Source organism: Protopterus annectens, chromosome 11.part0 (genome assembly GCF_019279795.1).
Source record: "Protopterus annectens isolate FY-2018-M chromosome 11.part0, PAN1.0, whole genome shotgun sequence".
Taxonomy (NCBI): domain Eukaryota; kingdom Metazoa; phylum Chordata; order Ceratodontiformes; family Protopteridae; genus Protopterus; species Protopterus annectens.
Window position 1 is genome coordinate 215,234,821 of NC_056745.1, and position 16,886 is coordinate 215,251,706.

The 16,886-nt window shown below is 41.4% G+C and overlaps 1 protein-coding gene across 2 annotated transcripts in view; it reads left to right on the forward strand.

Annotated features, from left to right (window-relative positions):
- CCHR11.PART0H3orf20 (chromosome chr11.part0 C3orf20 homolog) overlaps window positions 1-16,886 on the forward strand; it is a 2,050,812-nt gene that overhangs the window by 919,303 nt on the left and 1,114,623 nt on the right. For both annotated transcript variants that reach the window (XM_044087635.1, XM_044087636.1), the window contains exon 8: window positions 8,001-8,150. In XM_044087635.1, coding sequence (XP_043943570.1) covers window positions 8,001-8,150 — 150 coding nt within the window. The remainder of the gene's footprint in view (window positions 1-8,000; window positions 8,151-16,886) is intronic.

Genomic DNA, 16,886 nt, shown 5'->3' on the forward strand with positions numbered 1-16,886 from the left:
GAAGAGATTCAGCAATTGGAATACCAGCAAGGGACATGATGCATCATTGTTGAACATCCCACTCATCTTGGAATATTTGGCAGATATGCTAAAGAACGGCCTCTCATATTCTTCCATAAAGATACATGCATCAGCTGTTTCAGCTAGATATAACACTGATCCTCCTGTCTTTTCACACCCTTTGCTAAGGCAATTCCTCAGGGGAATCAAGAACATTAAGCCACCAAGAAAGGCCCCAGTGCCAGCCTGGGACCTCAATTTTGTCCTAGAAAAACTGACTCTACCTCCATTTGAGCCAGCAGCTTCAGTTGACTTGCAATTTCTCTCATGGAAGACAGCTTTCCTGTTGGCAATTACCTCAGCAAGAAGGGTTTCAGAACTACAGGCCCTAATGACAATACCACCATTCATAATTTTTCACAGAGACAGGGTTTCATTAAGGACCAACCCTACTTTTATGCCAAAGGTGGTATCTAGGGTTTCTTTAAATCAAGCTATTCATCTGCCTGCTTTCTTCCCCAATCCTGAGAATAAGGGGGAAAGACTGTTACATACCTTGGACATTCACAGACAACTTCGATACTACCTGGACAGAACCAAGGCCAGTAGGAAGTCTGAACAACTTTTTGTAGCTTACGCCCCTGCAGTCCAAGGAAAAGCAATTTCAAAACAGACTATTTCAAAATGGATTGGACATTGCATCAGATTCTGTTATTCCTTTCATGGAAAGACTGTTCCAGCCAATGTCAGACCACATTCCACCAGAGCTACAGCCACCTCTACAGCATTTTTAAGAGGGGTGCCTACTAAGGACATTCTAGAAGCTGCTACATGGAGCTCCGTGCATACATTCTCCAAACACTATAATCTCCCTCTATACTCCAGATCCAGAGCAGGCTTTGCTTCGGCAGTCCTGCAGGGTTTGATTGCCACACCATCTTTTTCCTAGAGCATTCCTCCTCCCCCAGCTAAGCTATGGTATTCTACCCATATGTTATGACTGCAGTTGCATTCTTGAAGGACATAGTACAGTTTTGTACCTACCATAAATGTAGATATCCGATAGACATGCAACTGCAGTCGGATTTTCCCTCCCTCCATACCCCTCTATGCCTAGGGTCCACTCCTATCCCTGTTTCTCTTAGCTGGGGATATCTGTTATGGTGTATTTGTTTTATTGCTCATTTATTTGTCTGGAATCCTGTTTTTGTCTTCCAAATTTGATTACAGCCTTCCTTGGAGGGCACCTGGCATCTGGGGCAAGAAACACTGAAGAAAATGGCGTCGGCTGATGCTTATGTACTCCAGCCGCTCTGACGTCTGAGAGAAATGCGACATCAGCCGACGTCGGACCCAGACTTTGGAATCCGGCCGACCGAGGGCTGCCTGCGGCAGGACAACCCATATGTTATGACTGCAGTTGCATGTCTATCGGACATCTACATTTATGGTAGGTACAAAACTGTACTTTATACACCTTGTTTATGGCAGGGGAACACCACATTAGCTTCCTTTTTTTAGAGGACAGGGTCTTGGTTCTATTTGGGATGGCTTTGTCCATGCACGAGTGAATGTGCTCATACAGCACCTTAGTGTAGGATTCAGCAGTCGAACTTCCAGTTCCTATTTGCATGGGTGTCATGAAGTTTGTTAATTGTGACTTGAGAAGCTCGAAGTTGGCTTTGGAGAAGTTTTTTATGGAAGTTTCCTTAAAGGGGGGTGGGATGTGGATGTCAAGGGTGATTAGCTTATGGTCTGATCTGACCAACGAGGGGGTGACAACTGGTGTGGAGCATCGATCTCCCATGTTGGTAATGACCAGCTCTACAATATTGGTACCCCTGCTGGGACTATGAATTAGTTGCTCTAGGGTGTTGGAATTTATGAATTCCAAGAACTGTTGAGCAAAGGTGTTGGTACAGGAGTAGTTTTCCCAGTTAATGGCAGGGTAGTTGAAATCACCCAGTATTAGGGTGTTTGGTTGTATCTTAATATTTTCCAGTATGTCTAGAAAGGTGTAGTGAGAATCTTAGGGCATGGTGGGGGATCTGTCGCAAGCTACAATTTGTATTGCAGTCTTACCTAGTGTTAGTTGCACCTGCAGAATTTCAGATGCATTGTGTTGGGTAACCAGCCTGGAGGTGTGAATATGGACACTCCTCCACGTTTAGTGTTTCGATCCTGGTTTGGTGGCCAAAAAATGTTGTATGAGTTGTAGCCTGGTATTGCAGGGGTGCTGTCTGGAGCTTTGAACCAGGTCTCAGTTACTGCACAGATATCGATGTTCTCCATTTTTAGGAGAGCCTAGAGAGAGTTCATCTTGAGGTTTAGACTTGTAGCATTGAGTAGCATTACCTTCAGGTTTTGCTTGCTTGTACCCATTACGGTGGTAGTTTTGTCCTTTGAACCTTGCCTAAAAAAGGCACTATAGGGGTGGCAGGAGCCTTAGCCAGTAACCTGAATCCCCGGGGCGACAGGTGCAAACCATCTCTTGCAAAGAATCATGGTTTGTCGATCATGTTGTCCTAGGCAGACAGATACTGGATCCCCTTTGAATGATGCCAGAAGCTTAGCCAATTATTGAAGTCAATCATTTTGTCCTTATACTGTGGTATCATTCTGGGCCATGGCAGGATGCTACTCAGGGCTAGAGTCATACCTGCCTGGGCTACATGATCCGAGACCTCTTCCATGTCTCTTTTCATGTAGTCCAGGAAGGTACATCTCAAGTCATTCACTCCAAAATGGACAATGACAGAGTCATATTTGCACTTGTTGTGGAGTGACTTGAGTGCAGGCACCCGACAGGCAACTAACTGTAATTTTCTCCTTGTTCAGCCTGGTGAGTGGGATAACCGTGTGCCTGACTATTGAGTCACCTATGACTAAAGTGTTGGGTACTTTCTCCTGCCTTTGGGGCTGCTGTTGGGTGGCACACTGGTGTTGCGAGCTATGTGACGTTTTGGTTGTGTTTGGGGGTGGTGTTTACATTTCAGCTTCAGAGGTCCTTGTTGCTTGGGCAGGTTAATGTTAAGAGCCTCCGCATATGTGTGTTTTGTGTTGCTGTGTGTGGGTTTTGAAGGACTATGTGTTGTTTGAGGTGTTGTGTAGGTGTTAACCTTCTCCTCGTCTGTCTAGCACAATCTTGGCTGGAGAGAGCTTTGCATCCAGTTTGGGTATGTAATTGCATCTCTCGCAGGTTGTAGTGTTTGGTGGTAGGAGGAGAGGGTTTTCTGTGTACATGAGGCAACTGCTGCATTGCCCCAGTATGCCCAGATTCACCAGGTGGACAGGAGAAATCACCGGAAGCTGACCCTTGGACATGGCTGGTTAGGTGCTTTCTTTGTGTATTACAAGAGCTGTTTTCCCTAACTTTTTGGCAAATTAACTTGCGTTGTAGGCTGTCTAGTGCCTACGACTATTTTCTCCTTATTACCAAGGAAAGGTGAGTGTTTGTAACAAGTTAAGGCTTCCTAGTGCTTTTTAGCGAGTTTTAGAACAAGTGCTAGTCACAGGTATACAGATTTTAGTGCTACTGCTGATAAACTAGTTAGTTCTAAGTGAAAATTCGAAGAGCAGACTTTCTGGCACTGGGAATAGATTAACCTTAGCCCCGCAGTGCGCAAATGTGCACAAATATACGTATTTATGCCAGAAAGTTGAAAAGGATAGAAATCAGCCCAAAATGGCCAATAAACTTGCAATTTCAGAGCTGGAAACCACTCATCTAGTGTTAGATAGGCAGTACAATGCTCCCACTCTCACTGGTAAGCAGTAGGACCTCCCTCTACCAAGGTCTGGATAGCTCTGAACACTGAAATTAAAGTCCTGAAACCAGCAAAGCCTGGAAACTGGACTATTCTAGTTAGAAAAGGTGGGAAATTGGCAAACAAGATAGTAAATAAGCACAGAAAGGCTAATGCACTTGAGTGTATAGCCCAGAACAGTAAACTCAATTAAAACTTTGCAAAATTATAAATCTGAAAATGTAAACTTTTTAAATAAAGCAAGTACACAACTGGAAAATGACTTACAGGCAGAAATGATGTGAAATAAGTAGCTAGTAGTCTACTTTTTAAGCTTCCTGAGAAGTGCAGGTAATAAAATCGACCAAAATCAGCAAAAATTAGAAAATTCAGCAAAAAGTACTTGCAGTTAGCACAAAAAGTTTCTCTTTCTCGTTTCTGGTGCTGTAGTAATCTGCAGGATGCCCAAACAGGATCTGCTGATCTAAAACAAGCTCAAATACGTGCAAACGCGCGTATTTATGCCAGAAAGTTGAAAGGGATAGAAATCAGCCCAAAATGGCCAATAAAATTGCAGTTTCAGAGCTGGAAACCACTCCTCTAGTGTTAGATAGGCAGTACAATGCTCCTTTCACTGGAAGCAGTAGGACCTCCCTCTACCACAGCAAGGTCTGGATAGCTCTGAACACTAACTAAAGTCCTGAAACCAGCAAAGGCTGGAAAATGGATTATTCTAGTTAGAAAAGGTGGGAAATTAGCAAACAACATAGAATTTTTTTTTTTTTTTGGTTAAATCAGGCTAAACAATGCAGTTATACAGTAAATAGTTAGAAAAGGTGGGAAATTGGCAAACAAGACAGTAAATAAGCACAGAAAGGCTAATGCACTTGAGTGTATAGCCCAGAACAGTAAATTAGAAATTTGAAAATTTAAACTTTTTAAATAAAGCAAGGCAAGTGCACAGCTGGAAAATGACTTACAGGTAGAAATATAGCGGAATAAGTAGCTAGTCTACTTTTTAAGCTTTCTGAGAAGTGCAAGTAATAAAAACAATCAAAATCAGCAAAAATTAGAAAATTCAGCAAAAAGTACTTGCAGTTAGCACAAAAAGTCTCTTTCTTTCCCGTTTCTGGAACTGTAGTAGTCTGCAGGATGCCCAAACAGGATCTGCTGATTTGTCTTCCCTAACATGCCTAATGGGTATTAAAGGTTATGTATCAGGACTACTAGTCTATAGCAGCAACTTAACTGAGTTAAGAGTTCACTGTTTCTCACCAATGCCATATCTACAGTTTTGTTTTTATATATTTTTTTCTTTTTTAGTAGGTGCTGACTGTGTTTAACTAGAACAGGAATCTGTGCCCCTTTAAGAGTACTCTTCCCTCGGATACATTTATTACCATCAACTTGAGAAACTCCGTATCCCAGTAAAGATGGTTCTCCCATGCCTGTACTCAGACACTAGAAATAACTGAAGAGGACGTGGCTGACCCTCTATTTATGGTGGCTTAAAGAACACCACCAGAGAAAATAGCAAGGGCTGCCAGGTAAGTTATTTTTTTCAAGGAAATCCTTTGCTTATGCCTAAAGTGGTATTCGAGTTTACTTTCAAATAAGCAATCCAGCTCACTGTCTACTTTTCAGAATCTAAAAATGAGGGAGAAAAAGGATACTCCATTCTTTGGATGTCCACAGACAGCACAGGTGCTATCTTGACAGAACAAAATCTTTTAGGAATTCTGATAATAATTATTAGTCTGATAGAAAAAATGTCAGGTAAATTATCATAATGCAAACACAAGCATACTGTACATTATAAATGCACAAACAGTACAGTAAAATCTTGTCAGCACTCCAGAGAAGTAAAAACTAGTGTGACAGAAAAATAGCAGGTAATTTGTCATAGTATTGTTACGTGCAGCTTACACAATTGTACTTTGTTGTGGGCTGTCCATACTGCTGTCCAGCCCAGTGGAACTGTGAAACATAACAAGATAGTGATGTACTTCACATTGAACAGTGCTTAATGATATGCAAATGAATATCATTATATGGATCATGATCATTGAGATATGACAAGCTCGTTTAAGGGTGAAAGTTCTCATCCCTTTGTTTTTCAGTAAAGAAGTTCTGATTTCTAAACATGTTATAATTGCTTGATTATTCTAAAGCCTCAGCTGAGCTTGTCTACAGTGCATGGTTCTTTTTTCCTGATTTTTAGGATTCTCAGTCAGCAGCTTGGTTGCTCACAAGTACCATTTTTCCCTATGGTCTGTTGTTTTACCTTATGGAGGAAGATGTCTCCCCCACCCTCCAATGCTGGAAAACTGTTGTTCCTCAACATAAGGATTTATGCTTTTATTTATAGTTATTAGTAGGTCCTACTTGGCCTGGTTCAGTGGTTACCTATCCTGTAGGCAGCAATCTGTCAAATGGCTATCATCCTTTTCACCATTCTTTACAGTCCCAACTGGAGTACCCCAAGGCTCCATCTTGGGTCCCCTTCTATTTAATGTCTTCACAAACAATCTCTACACATCCTGCAAACAATCTTCTCTCATCCAATATGCTGATGTCTCTACACTTATCTCTGTCTCTAACAATATGACTGAGCTCCATACTCTAACTCAAAATACCTTTCTAGCCAATGAAAAATGGCTGTCTGATAATTACTCATTCTTAATCCTAAAAAGACCAAACTCTTACTCTTCCTCCTCCGATCTCTTACTAACCACAAATCTGTCTTTGTTATTAAATCTTCTAACAACACAATTATCCAACCTGATACCCACACAAAACTCCTTGGATTCATAATTGATGATGAACTGAAATGTAAGCTGGACTTACTCCAATGTATAAAAAAAAACGCACTAGAAATTGGGGCTACTGTATCATAATAAAAAATTTCTAACCCACAATGCTAGACTCACACTGGCACAAGCATTCCTCCTTCCCTTCCTCCTATATGCCGACACAGTACTCACCAATATCCAAACTACAACCCTAAACAAACTCCAACAAACTTACCACAAAATTGCTAAATTTATCACAAACTCTCCTTACAACGCTCATCACTGTATTGCTCTAAACTCTCTCCAGTGACTTGAGCTCCCCCAACAACTCCAACTATCTCAATTTCAAATGCTGTACAACATGCTTTACAAACCTTCATCCTGTCCATCTCTTTCATCCTTTATCTCTACCTATACTCCACCTCAGACCCTCCGTACCTCTAACCAGCATCTACTTGACATTTACCAACCTAAGAAAACAGTTGGTAAACTACTATATAAATATTCTGTTGCCCTTGCTTGGAACAAACTTCCATTAAACATACCTACCATCACCCACCCACTACACTTCAAAAATTATCTAAAACACCATATGCTCAACTCCAAGACTTGTCCCTGCCACGATCCAACATAAAAACCTTTCACTCTTCTTAAATCATTGATGTTTTTTCCCCACAACTCCATGCTTGTTAGCCAATGCCAATTGCTTTTTAGCAATTAAGATACATAGTTCTCTTATGTAAATACATGATTGCTTTGTATAAATATTGTGTTTTTGTCATATCATGCAAGCTCTCTGTTTTTGCTCATGCTGTATTAACAGATTTGTTTTTTGATCCTTGTACTATCTCTCAGATATGTATGTGCTTAAAACTTTTTAACTGTAATATTGTTTTTCATGTAACTGTTCTTTGGAGCTTTTCTCCTTGGGTCTCCACTGAAAATGGGCCTGAAGCCCAGTTGGACTAACCCGGTTAACAAATGCCAATAAATAAAAATAAAAAATAAATAAGGTTTGGTATCACTGCTGTTGACTTCCATAACACTATGTACATTCTTTAAGTTTTTTTAAGCTCAGCAGAAAATGTATCTAGTCATTCTACCCAAATCACAGAAAAAGAGTTAGAAAGATATTGAGCATTATCCCTGTTTTCAGGAATACCAGTGGTTATTTTTTAATTTTTACCTGCGGCCCAGAATAACGAGTCATTTTGCAACACATTAACATGAAGTTTAAAGTTTCACATGATACCACATTAGATTTTTTTTTTTTAATTTTTATTGCTTCAACATTTTTGATAGGTGAGTGAATCTTTAGCAGTGGTATCAGGTGGTTATTTTTTAGTAATCTGATTTTATTGTAAAATGTTTTGAATTGGGTCATTACAGTTTTTGTATGGCAGACTGTTCAGAAACTAAGAGTCAGTATATCTAGGTTTGGGTACCTTAACTTGTCCTACAGTTATCGTTCTGGACAGCTGGCTGTTTGCCAAAGCCATTCTGGTCTCCCTTGTGGTGGATTCTACACAAATGTATTTGGTGACTTGCCCGAACAATCTATATTGGCAACCTTTACACCATTTCTATATGGAACTGTTAACTTTCCTAAAAGGTAAGTGCATATCTCTCAACTCTCCAGAACTTAAGGGAATGTCAAGATTTGTGCCTCATTTTTGGTCTGTTCTTTATAAGATAACTGGCAAATCATTGAGCACTGAAGTCAGTAAATAATGACAGAATTTCAGACTTCATATCCTTCAGAAAACGTATGCTAATACAAAACATGTTATTCTGTCAACTTTCTAAAAGCAATATTTAAAATCTGTCCCTCATTTTGGGCCTTTACACCCCCACACACACACACACACACACTATTTTTTGCTTTTTTTAACAAGAAACATCTTTATTGATTTATAACTTATGACATAGACAATCATACATTTATAAAAATGAAAACAAACCTCATTGATACATTTTCACTTGCAAGCATTATACGTCACTTATGACCTATGCAGTCATTGTCAAACATTACATAGATCATTTAATTCCTGCCTACCCTAAAACCTCATTCCTCCTCCAAAATATTATTCTGAGTGTAAGGTTCCCGCAATTCCCCTTTTTTCCTATGTAATTTACTCCTACTCATATCTAAAGATCCTACTGCCAGTTCTTTAACTCTGTTACTATATTTATTACTTCTATTCCAGTTGGTTTAGACTTTGATTTCCATTTTCTAGTAATTGTTTTTTTTTTTTTTTTGTTTTGGCAGCCACCAGAATTAAATTCAGCAAGGCTTTACTATGTCTAGTCAATTCTGATTCTGTATCACAGCTTCAACATAATTTCCTTAGTTACACCAATTTGCTCACCCAGTATTTCTGACAAGAGCAGTCTGCATGGAATTTTTTTTAAATCAGCCAGCTCATTTAACTCCCATAAATATGTTCCCAATTACCTCTTTCTTTCCCATCACACCTCTAACATTTGCAATCTATTTGAGTAAAAATTATTTGGAGTCTGCTTGGGGTATAGAAACACCTATGCAAACACTTCCAAGCAAAGATCCTAAATCTAGACTTTGTTGCATACTTGGGAGCCCTATGTATATCTTCCCATTTTTTCTTTAATTGCTTATCCAGTCTCTGTTCCCAATCCTCCACTATTTTTGGCTTTGTCCAGAACTCTTGCACTAAGCGGTTGAGAGACATGGGTAAGTGATAAGTACGTTCTCTTGCTTCATTATCCTTCTCTTCTTTGACTTACATTCCCATTTTTCAGTTTCATTTAGATTTGCCATATTGTTGCCATTTACCCCATACCAGCTGACAGGTTTCTGAATTGTGCAGGAAGTTGTTTGTTGCCTGAGTATTTCTTGCTTGCTCTTTGTTGTCTGGACCTCTTCCTTCCTGAAGCCCGAATTAGATATTGCACTTCTTTGAGATGATTCTGTGTTTTCCGTGCTGTGACTTACACCCTACTGGTCTATTGACTACAGAAATGTGTCTGTCTGAAAACTGTAAGTGATTGGTGAATAACAAAGGTCTTTTTATTATTCCATCTCAGGGATTGATGATGATGACTAGCTGGCACAGTCTCCTTAAAGGCTTCTTGAAAGGTTACTTGATCTTTACAGCTATGCTACAAATATTTGCAAATGTATGCTTTCTGCGCTAAATGCACAAAATAGAAACCAGATCACAGATAAACATTTCTCTTCAAATTAGTGTTTTGTTGGTGGAGCTTACCCCCATATCCCTTTCTCGATGTGGATGGTACACCCTCCCCAATGCTACTTGTTGTAATCGGCTCTAAGGTAAGAATTATTTGGAGGGAAGACAAATGTTTGATGTGAAGTTGTTCTATCTTGCTGTTCATTCTTACAGATAGGTTTGGAGCTAATCCATGGCTCCGAGTCGGCCAACTATAAAGCTTGAGGCCTTCAGACAGCTTGAGGCCAAGTCCCTATCCCATGATGCACCGTGTGTTATCTCAGATCTAGTTTGCCATTGCAACAGATCGGAGGTTTCCTCACAGCTCGGGCCAGTGTAGTTTTTTCTTCTATAGATATTTCCTGTATTATACATTATTGTAGTTTAGGTTTTCTTCATATTTTTATAACACTTAAATATTATATATTACTTAGCTTTCTCTAGCTCTTTATAGCATTTTAAGGCCATTATTTTATTAGGCCTTTACTATCTCCCTTCCCTTTCTGGTGTGCCTTTTTGGTAGAATAGAAGTCTTTATATATCCAGTAATCATAGTTATAACAGTGTTATTAGTGCTAATAGTAGTTGGACTTTATAGAACCCAATCTGTTTTAGGGCTAATTACTGTTTAACATAGTGGTGTGCTAATTGAGATTTTTCAATTCTTCACAGTTAGACTCTTGTTGTCTTTATAAAGCCAGTGTGTTTTAAGGGCTAATTACAGTTGAATACTTGTGTGTGTGTGTGTGTGTGTGTGTGTGTGTGTGTGTGTGTGTGTGTGTGTTGACTTTGATAGTTTTTTCACTTGTGTAATTTGATACTCTTACAGCAAAGTTTTCTTGTGTGCATTTACATTATGGCTGATCAGGATAAGGAAAAGCAACCCAAGTCTGGGTTTAAAAAATGTCCAAGTGTGGACAAAAAATGTCTGTGACTGATAATCATGTCGATTGCGTTTACTGTTTGGGTGCTTTGCATTTGCAAGAGAGTTCCTCCATCTGCCATTCTTTCAGTAGTCGTGTTCTACATGAAAGAAAAAGAAAGCTAATTGACAGAGGACTTTTAAAATCATCCTTCCAAGAACTTTGCGCGAACATGACATAACTAGTAAATCCTCCAAATCTTCTAAATCTTCTAAGTCTTCTTCTTCGGAGCAGAGAGCCTTGGATCCATCATTATCAAAAAAATTTTCGACGTTGGCTCCGCAGTCTTTGGAGCCAAGCATCTTTTCATTTCGGAACCAGTCTCTGCAGTACTAAAGTTACCGATCCTACAGTTGGTGCCACCCTCGAGCCATTGCTCGGGGTCCTCAATAAGCCAATCAGATTTGGATGTGGATCGTGTGGTGCAGAAGTTGTTACAGGCACTGGCGTTTGCAAATTTTTTATCAGCTCTGACCCAAGTGGTTTTGGAACTGAAAACCGTTCCCCCATCTACTTCTTTTCCTCCTCTGAACCATACCGGTCCTTCTGAGCCGGAAGATTTGGAACTGATGATTGTGGAGCCTTTGGGGGCTGACGCCTGTTCCAGTGACATCAGTTCCAATTACTTAGACTTCCTCAATGCCCATCGAGGAGTCTAGGAGCCGACACTCACCAGTCGGGTCTGGAGAGGATAGTCGGACTGATCTTTCGGTTCCAATTTTGCCTCTTGGGGCTTCAGCTCAGATGAGTTTGGCTCCTACCTCTGCATCAGACCCCACTGTTCCGGTGCCTAGGGAATCATCTGTTTCTTCGGATCCAGAGGTTCCCTCCCACCGGAGCAGGGGTGCTTTTGAGGCCATGAGGAGAGTAATGTCCCCCAGGGCATCCACAACTTCAGGACCAACTACCTCTTCTCTAAAAAGCACCTGTGTCTATTTTCTGCCTCACAGATCCCTTTGAAGCATAGAGACCCTGAGCCTCAGGAAGCCCCACTGGGTGGTCCATGCTCTTCCAAGGCCTCACCAGAAGCTCCCACTGATGAGGTTCCCAGGAAGAGAATTTGCAAGAGGAAGCATCTAGACTCCCTTCAGGAGTTGTTCACATCTGACACTGACTTGGATGTATCAGAAGGGCCCCACAGTCCCACTCTGAAGGTATCTCATTTTCAGATATCTTGGAAATCCTAAAGCAGAGGGGTGGCTGGAAGCCCACCAACACTACTGAGGATGAGTCGGTCCTCCTGAAAGCTTTTGGGTCTCAGCCCTCCACCTCTTGGGTGTCTCCACCCTTCGATTAGCTTATGGAGCTGGTCTCATGAAGGGTGTGGAAGTCTCTGGACACCATGGAGCCTGTCCCTAGGAGGCCCAATAAATTTATTTCTACCCCTCACGATAAGACCTTTCTCACAAGGGAGTGTCTGTTGATGCCATGGTGGTAGCGGCAGCCACCAAAAAGGAGATGTCAGAAACTTCTTCCTCTGTCCATCCTCCTAACAGAGACTCTAGGATAATGGATAGATATGGGAAGCGCATGTTTAGTTACGCAACTTTTGCCATGCGTTCACTGAACTACCTCACACATTTGACAAGACTCCAAAGAGACCTCCTAAAAGAGCTTGGAGATACTCTACAGGGTACGGTAGCTGAGGGTGCTACAGACAAGGTTGCGTCCCACCTTGCTACCCTTAATTCCATAATAAAGTCTTCCATGCGACTGATTTCATATGCAGCTGATGGAACGAGTAGGGCAGTGGGTACAGGAATTGCTCTTAGGAGACACTCCTGGATGCGCTTATGTTCCTTTGTGGAGCCCTTTAAGTTATCCTTTGTCAACATCCCTTTTGATGGCTCGTCTCTTTTCGTGCCCAACGTTAAGGAAATTCTGACCAGCTGTCTGCCATCGGAGTCTGTTTTTCCACCCCCTACTAGACACTACCCCAAGGGTCAAAAGGAAGGAAAGATGTGGTTACGAAAAGCCCAAGGAGCCTTTTTGGACACACGTGGTGAACCCCCCTCCAGGGGCAGAGGAGGGGGCAATAATGGAAGACACCACCCTCGCGGCAGAGAGGGTCCACAAAATCAAGTTGACAGAGACCAGTTCTTTGGGAAACCCTACCAGCACTCCTGAAAGGAGACCCGACTACCCTACACTGGAGGCAGTCAGCGATCGCTTATCTTTGTATCCAGATGGTTGGCTAAAAATAACAAATGACAAATGGGTACAAAGCATAATATCCGGAGGATATTTTATTCCCTTTGCCACTCCACCCCCCCTTGATAACAAAAATCCCAGACGTCCCACCCAGTTGCAGGGAACAAGTAACACTAGACGTCCAAAGGTTGCTACAAAAAAAAAAGAGTCATCTAACAGGTCCTAGTAGACCAGATTGGATCTGGAAATTTTTTTGGAAGGTCATGCTACAGTCGATATTTCCCTTTTTAGGGAAAGACAATTGGATGTGCTCGATAGATCTATAGGATGCATACTACTACATAAAAATGGCCAGACCATCCAGGGATCATATGCACTTCCGGCTGGGAGCCAATCACTACCAATTTCAAGCCCTGCCCTTTGGTCTCACTACAGCTCCCAAAGTGTTCACCAAATGTATGGCAGTGGTCATGGCTCACCTGAGGTGTTTGGGATTCCAGATGTTTCAGTACCTAAACGATTGGCTCCACACTGCCACCACCAGACATCAGCTTATACAAGCCAGGGACACCACACTTACTCTTTGCAATCAACTACGGATTACCATAAACTCAGAAAAATCTGATTTGTCACCATCGCAACATATCGTTTTTATCGGAACAGATTTGGACACAACTACCACCATTTTAAAACTTCCTTTAGAAAGGATATCAATACTTTGTCAGCAAATTCTGAATGTCATTTCCAGAGACAAGGTGCCAGCCTCAGAAGTGCTAAAATTGTTGGGTATGATGGCAGCTGCAATATTAGCAATTCCATTGGGTCATATACACATGCGGATTCTACAATGGCTTTTGTTCACGCAATGGTCTTATCAAGAGCTTCGAATGTCACATCTCATTATTCTAACAAACACATGCAAAAAGGATCTTCGGTGGTGGCTGACCTCTCTTCAAGTAATGATAGGTCGTCCTTTTATCCTACCCTCTCCACTGGCCACTGTGACCATGGACATTTCTCTGATCAGGTTGGTGGGGGCTTTTTCAGGGAAGAACACCCCAAGGCACATGGTCCGAACAAGAGACACATCTGCATATCAATATCCTGGAGATGAGAGCGGTACTCTTGGTGTTGCAGTATTTTCAGGACTCTTTCCCTCTGGGGAGAATTGTGATTCAGACAGACAACATGTTGGTGGTCTGGTATATAAACAAGCAAGGAGGAACCAGGTCCTATCCCCTTTGTTGAGAGGCCATAAGAGTATGGCAGTGGGCTACATCCACTCAGCGCTATCTGATAACAACGTACATTCCAGGGAAATCCAACGTGATTGCAGACAAACTGAGCAGGGCAATTTTGTTGCCTCACAAGTGGTCCCTCAAAAAAGAAATAGAAAGAATATTCCGCAAATGGGACCAGCCTTGCTGTGATCTCTTTGCATCCCCCATGAACACAAAATGCAGAAGCTACTTTGCCCTGATTCCCCCTCCGGGAGAGCCCCCAAGGGATGCACTCGTACACGAATGGCCTCTGGGTCTCCTTTATGCATTTCCACCAATTCCCCTGATACCCAAAGTATTACAGAAAGCCAGAGCCCTGGGAAGGACCATCATTCTAATAGCCCCTCAATGGCCTCATCAGATTTGGTTCCCCTTCCTTTGACCTCATCTGTTGGAAAAGCCTTGGATTCCAGACCCAGTTCCAGACCTTCTGATGCACTCGTTGGGAGCTCTTCATCTCTCCCTTCAGTCCCTAAAGTTGACAGCTTGGCTGCTCCATTTCCCAACATAGCCAGGTTCCATAACCTTTTAAACAAAACGCAACATATCTTAATATCTTCTCATAAATCCTGTACTAGGAAGTTGTACCTCAGCAAATGGAAGAGATTTTCCATATGTTTTTTCTCAGAATAACATTGACCCTTACCAAGCCTCTGTTTCCTCTATATTAGAATTTTTGACTATGCTTTTCAACAAAGGAGTGGTGGCAGCTTGCTGCCATCTCTAATTTTCATCTTGGTACTGAAGGCTTTAACATAATGTCACACAAGCTATCTAAAGCCCTTCTCAAAGGGACTTTCCACCTTAGACCACCAGTTAAATTCCCTTATATCCCCTGGAACCTAAATTTTATGCTCTCACACATTATTCTCCCACCATTTGAGCCAGCTTCTTCATGCGATTTTCAAATGCTTGTCTTGGAAGACTATCTTTTTAGTAGCCATCACGTCTGCTCGAAGAGTCTCAGAACTACAAGCCTTGCCTATAAAACCTCCGTATTTGTTTTTTCATGTTGATAGTTTCGTTGTGAACAAATTCTTCATTCTTACCTAAAGTTTGTACTGAAGCTAACCCCAACCAAATTATAGATTTACCAGTGTTTTTCCCTAAACACACTAACAATTTGGAGTATATGCTGCAGAAACTTAATGTTTGCAGACAACTCAGATTTTCCCTAGATAGAACCAAAGAATTGAGAAGATCTGAACAACTTTTTGTTTCCTTTTCAGATTCTAGAAAAGGTATGCCTGTGACAGAAACAACTCTATCATAATGGTTATCTGATTGCATCACTTTCACTTACTCAGTTATTCAGCTGCCAATTTATCTCTAAAACACAAAATTAAGGCTCATTTAACCAGAGCTATGTCCACATCTTCTGCATTTTCAGCTAGGCTACCAATAGATAATATTTGTGCAGCAGCCACTTGGTCAAAGCCTCATACCTTTATCACTCATTACATAGTCAATAGGGCCTCCAGGTACAGGGCCTCCTTTGGTTCTACTGTCCTGAGAAACATGCTCCCGTGAGCCACCCAAGAAAGATGGTTCTTGGGATGCTACCCATCTGTAAGAATGAATGGCGAGATAGAACAACTTCACATAAAGAAGTTATGTACTCACCATAACGTGCCATGTGAGTTGTTCATCTCGCCTTCATTCTTACTTCCCACCCCCTGACCCCCTCCATGTTTTTTTTGTGGACCGAGATTCATGTTTTATCATGGTTGCTTTGTCTTTTCTATGTTTTTTACCTTAATAAAGTGAAAGAATGGCATATGGTATTATTAGAGGCAGCAAACAAGATCTGAGGTAACTCAAGGTGCATCATGGGATAGGGACTTGTCCTCGAGCTGTCTGAAGACCTTTAGCTTTGTAGTTGGCCAACTCAGAGCCGTGGAACCCATCTGTAAGAATGAAGGCGAGATTAACAACTCACATGGAACATTATGGTGAGTACATAATTTCTTTTTTTATGCACAAAAAATCAAATATTTGCCTTTCTCCTTTCCTTGGCAAAATGATTGACTGTCACTGTATTGATAGCAAATCTACAGAATGCCAGTAGGTCGAAGAAAAGTTGACAAAACAACTTTTGCCTGCAGTGGAGTTTTCTCCTTTACAAAATATTATGCGATCTCAGAATGAATATATTCGGGGTGTGACCTTCACATGGACAGTACAGAGGGGACTTGTCCTCCCTGTAAAAAATATTCCTTCAAGGTTTGCTAAAAGTTATTTTAGGTTCATAGGTAGGTACTAGGCTATCTGCCTGAGGTCATTTATGAGCCTAGCCAGAGTGTGTCAGCTTTCGCCGCCCCATTGATTAATTAACTGAGCCTCTGTCAAGAAGACCCAATGAAGTGATCCCAGGGGTGTATTTTCTGTTACCCATCCACTCGTCAAGGTTTCTCTTGAAAAGTGTTAGTGAGGGGCTCTGCCTAATGTAACTAGGAATTTTGTTCCAAAGCATAGGGAATCTCTGTGACAGGAATCTGTCCCTCCAGCATGTTCTATTTATTATTGTGATGAGGTTTAGCTCACTAGAGTGAGTGGCTCGCAGTGACTTGGATTTCTTTAGGTGGAGCATATCCATCAATTCTGAGATGGACATGGCTTTGTAAGTCAGGCAGAGATCACCTCTGAGTAAGCGATACGCCACTGAGTACAGCCAGAGTTTTTCCAGTTGGGCTGCATAGGACATATGTTTGAGGCCAGTAATCCTATTTTGCCATATTTTCTTTTATCTATTGGCATTCAAAAGATTTGCTGTTGACACATCAAT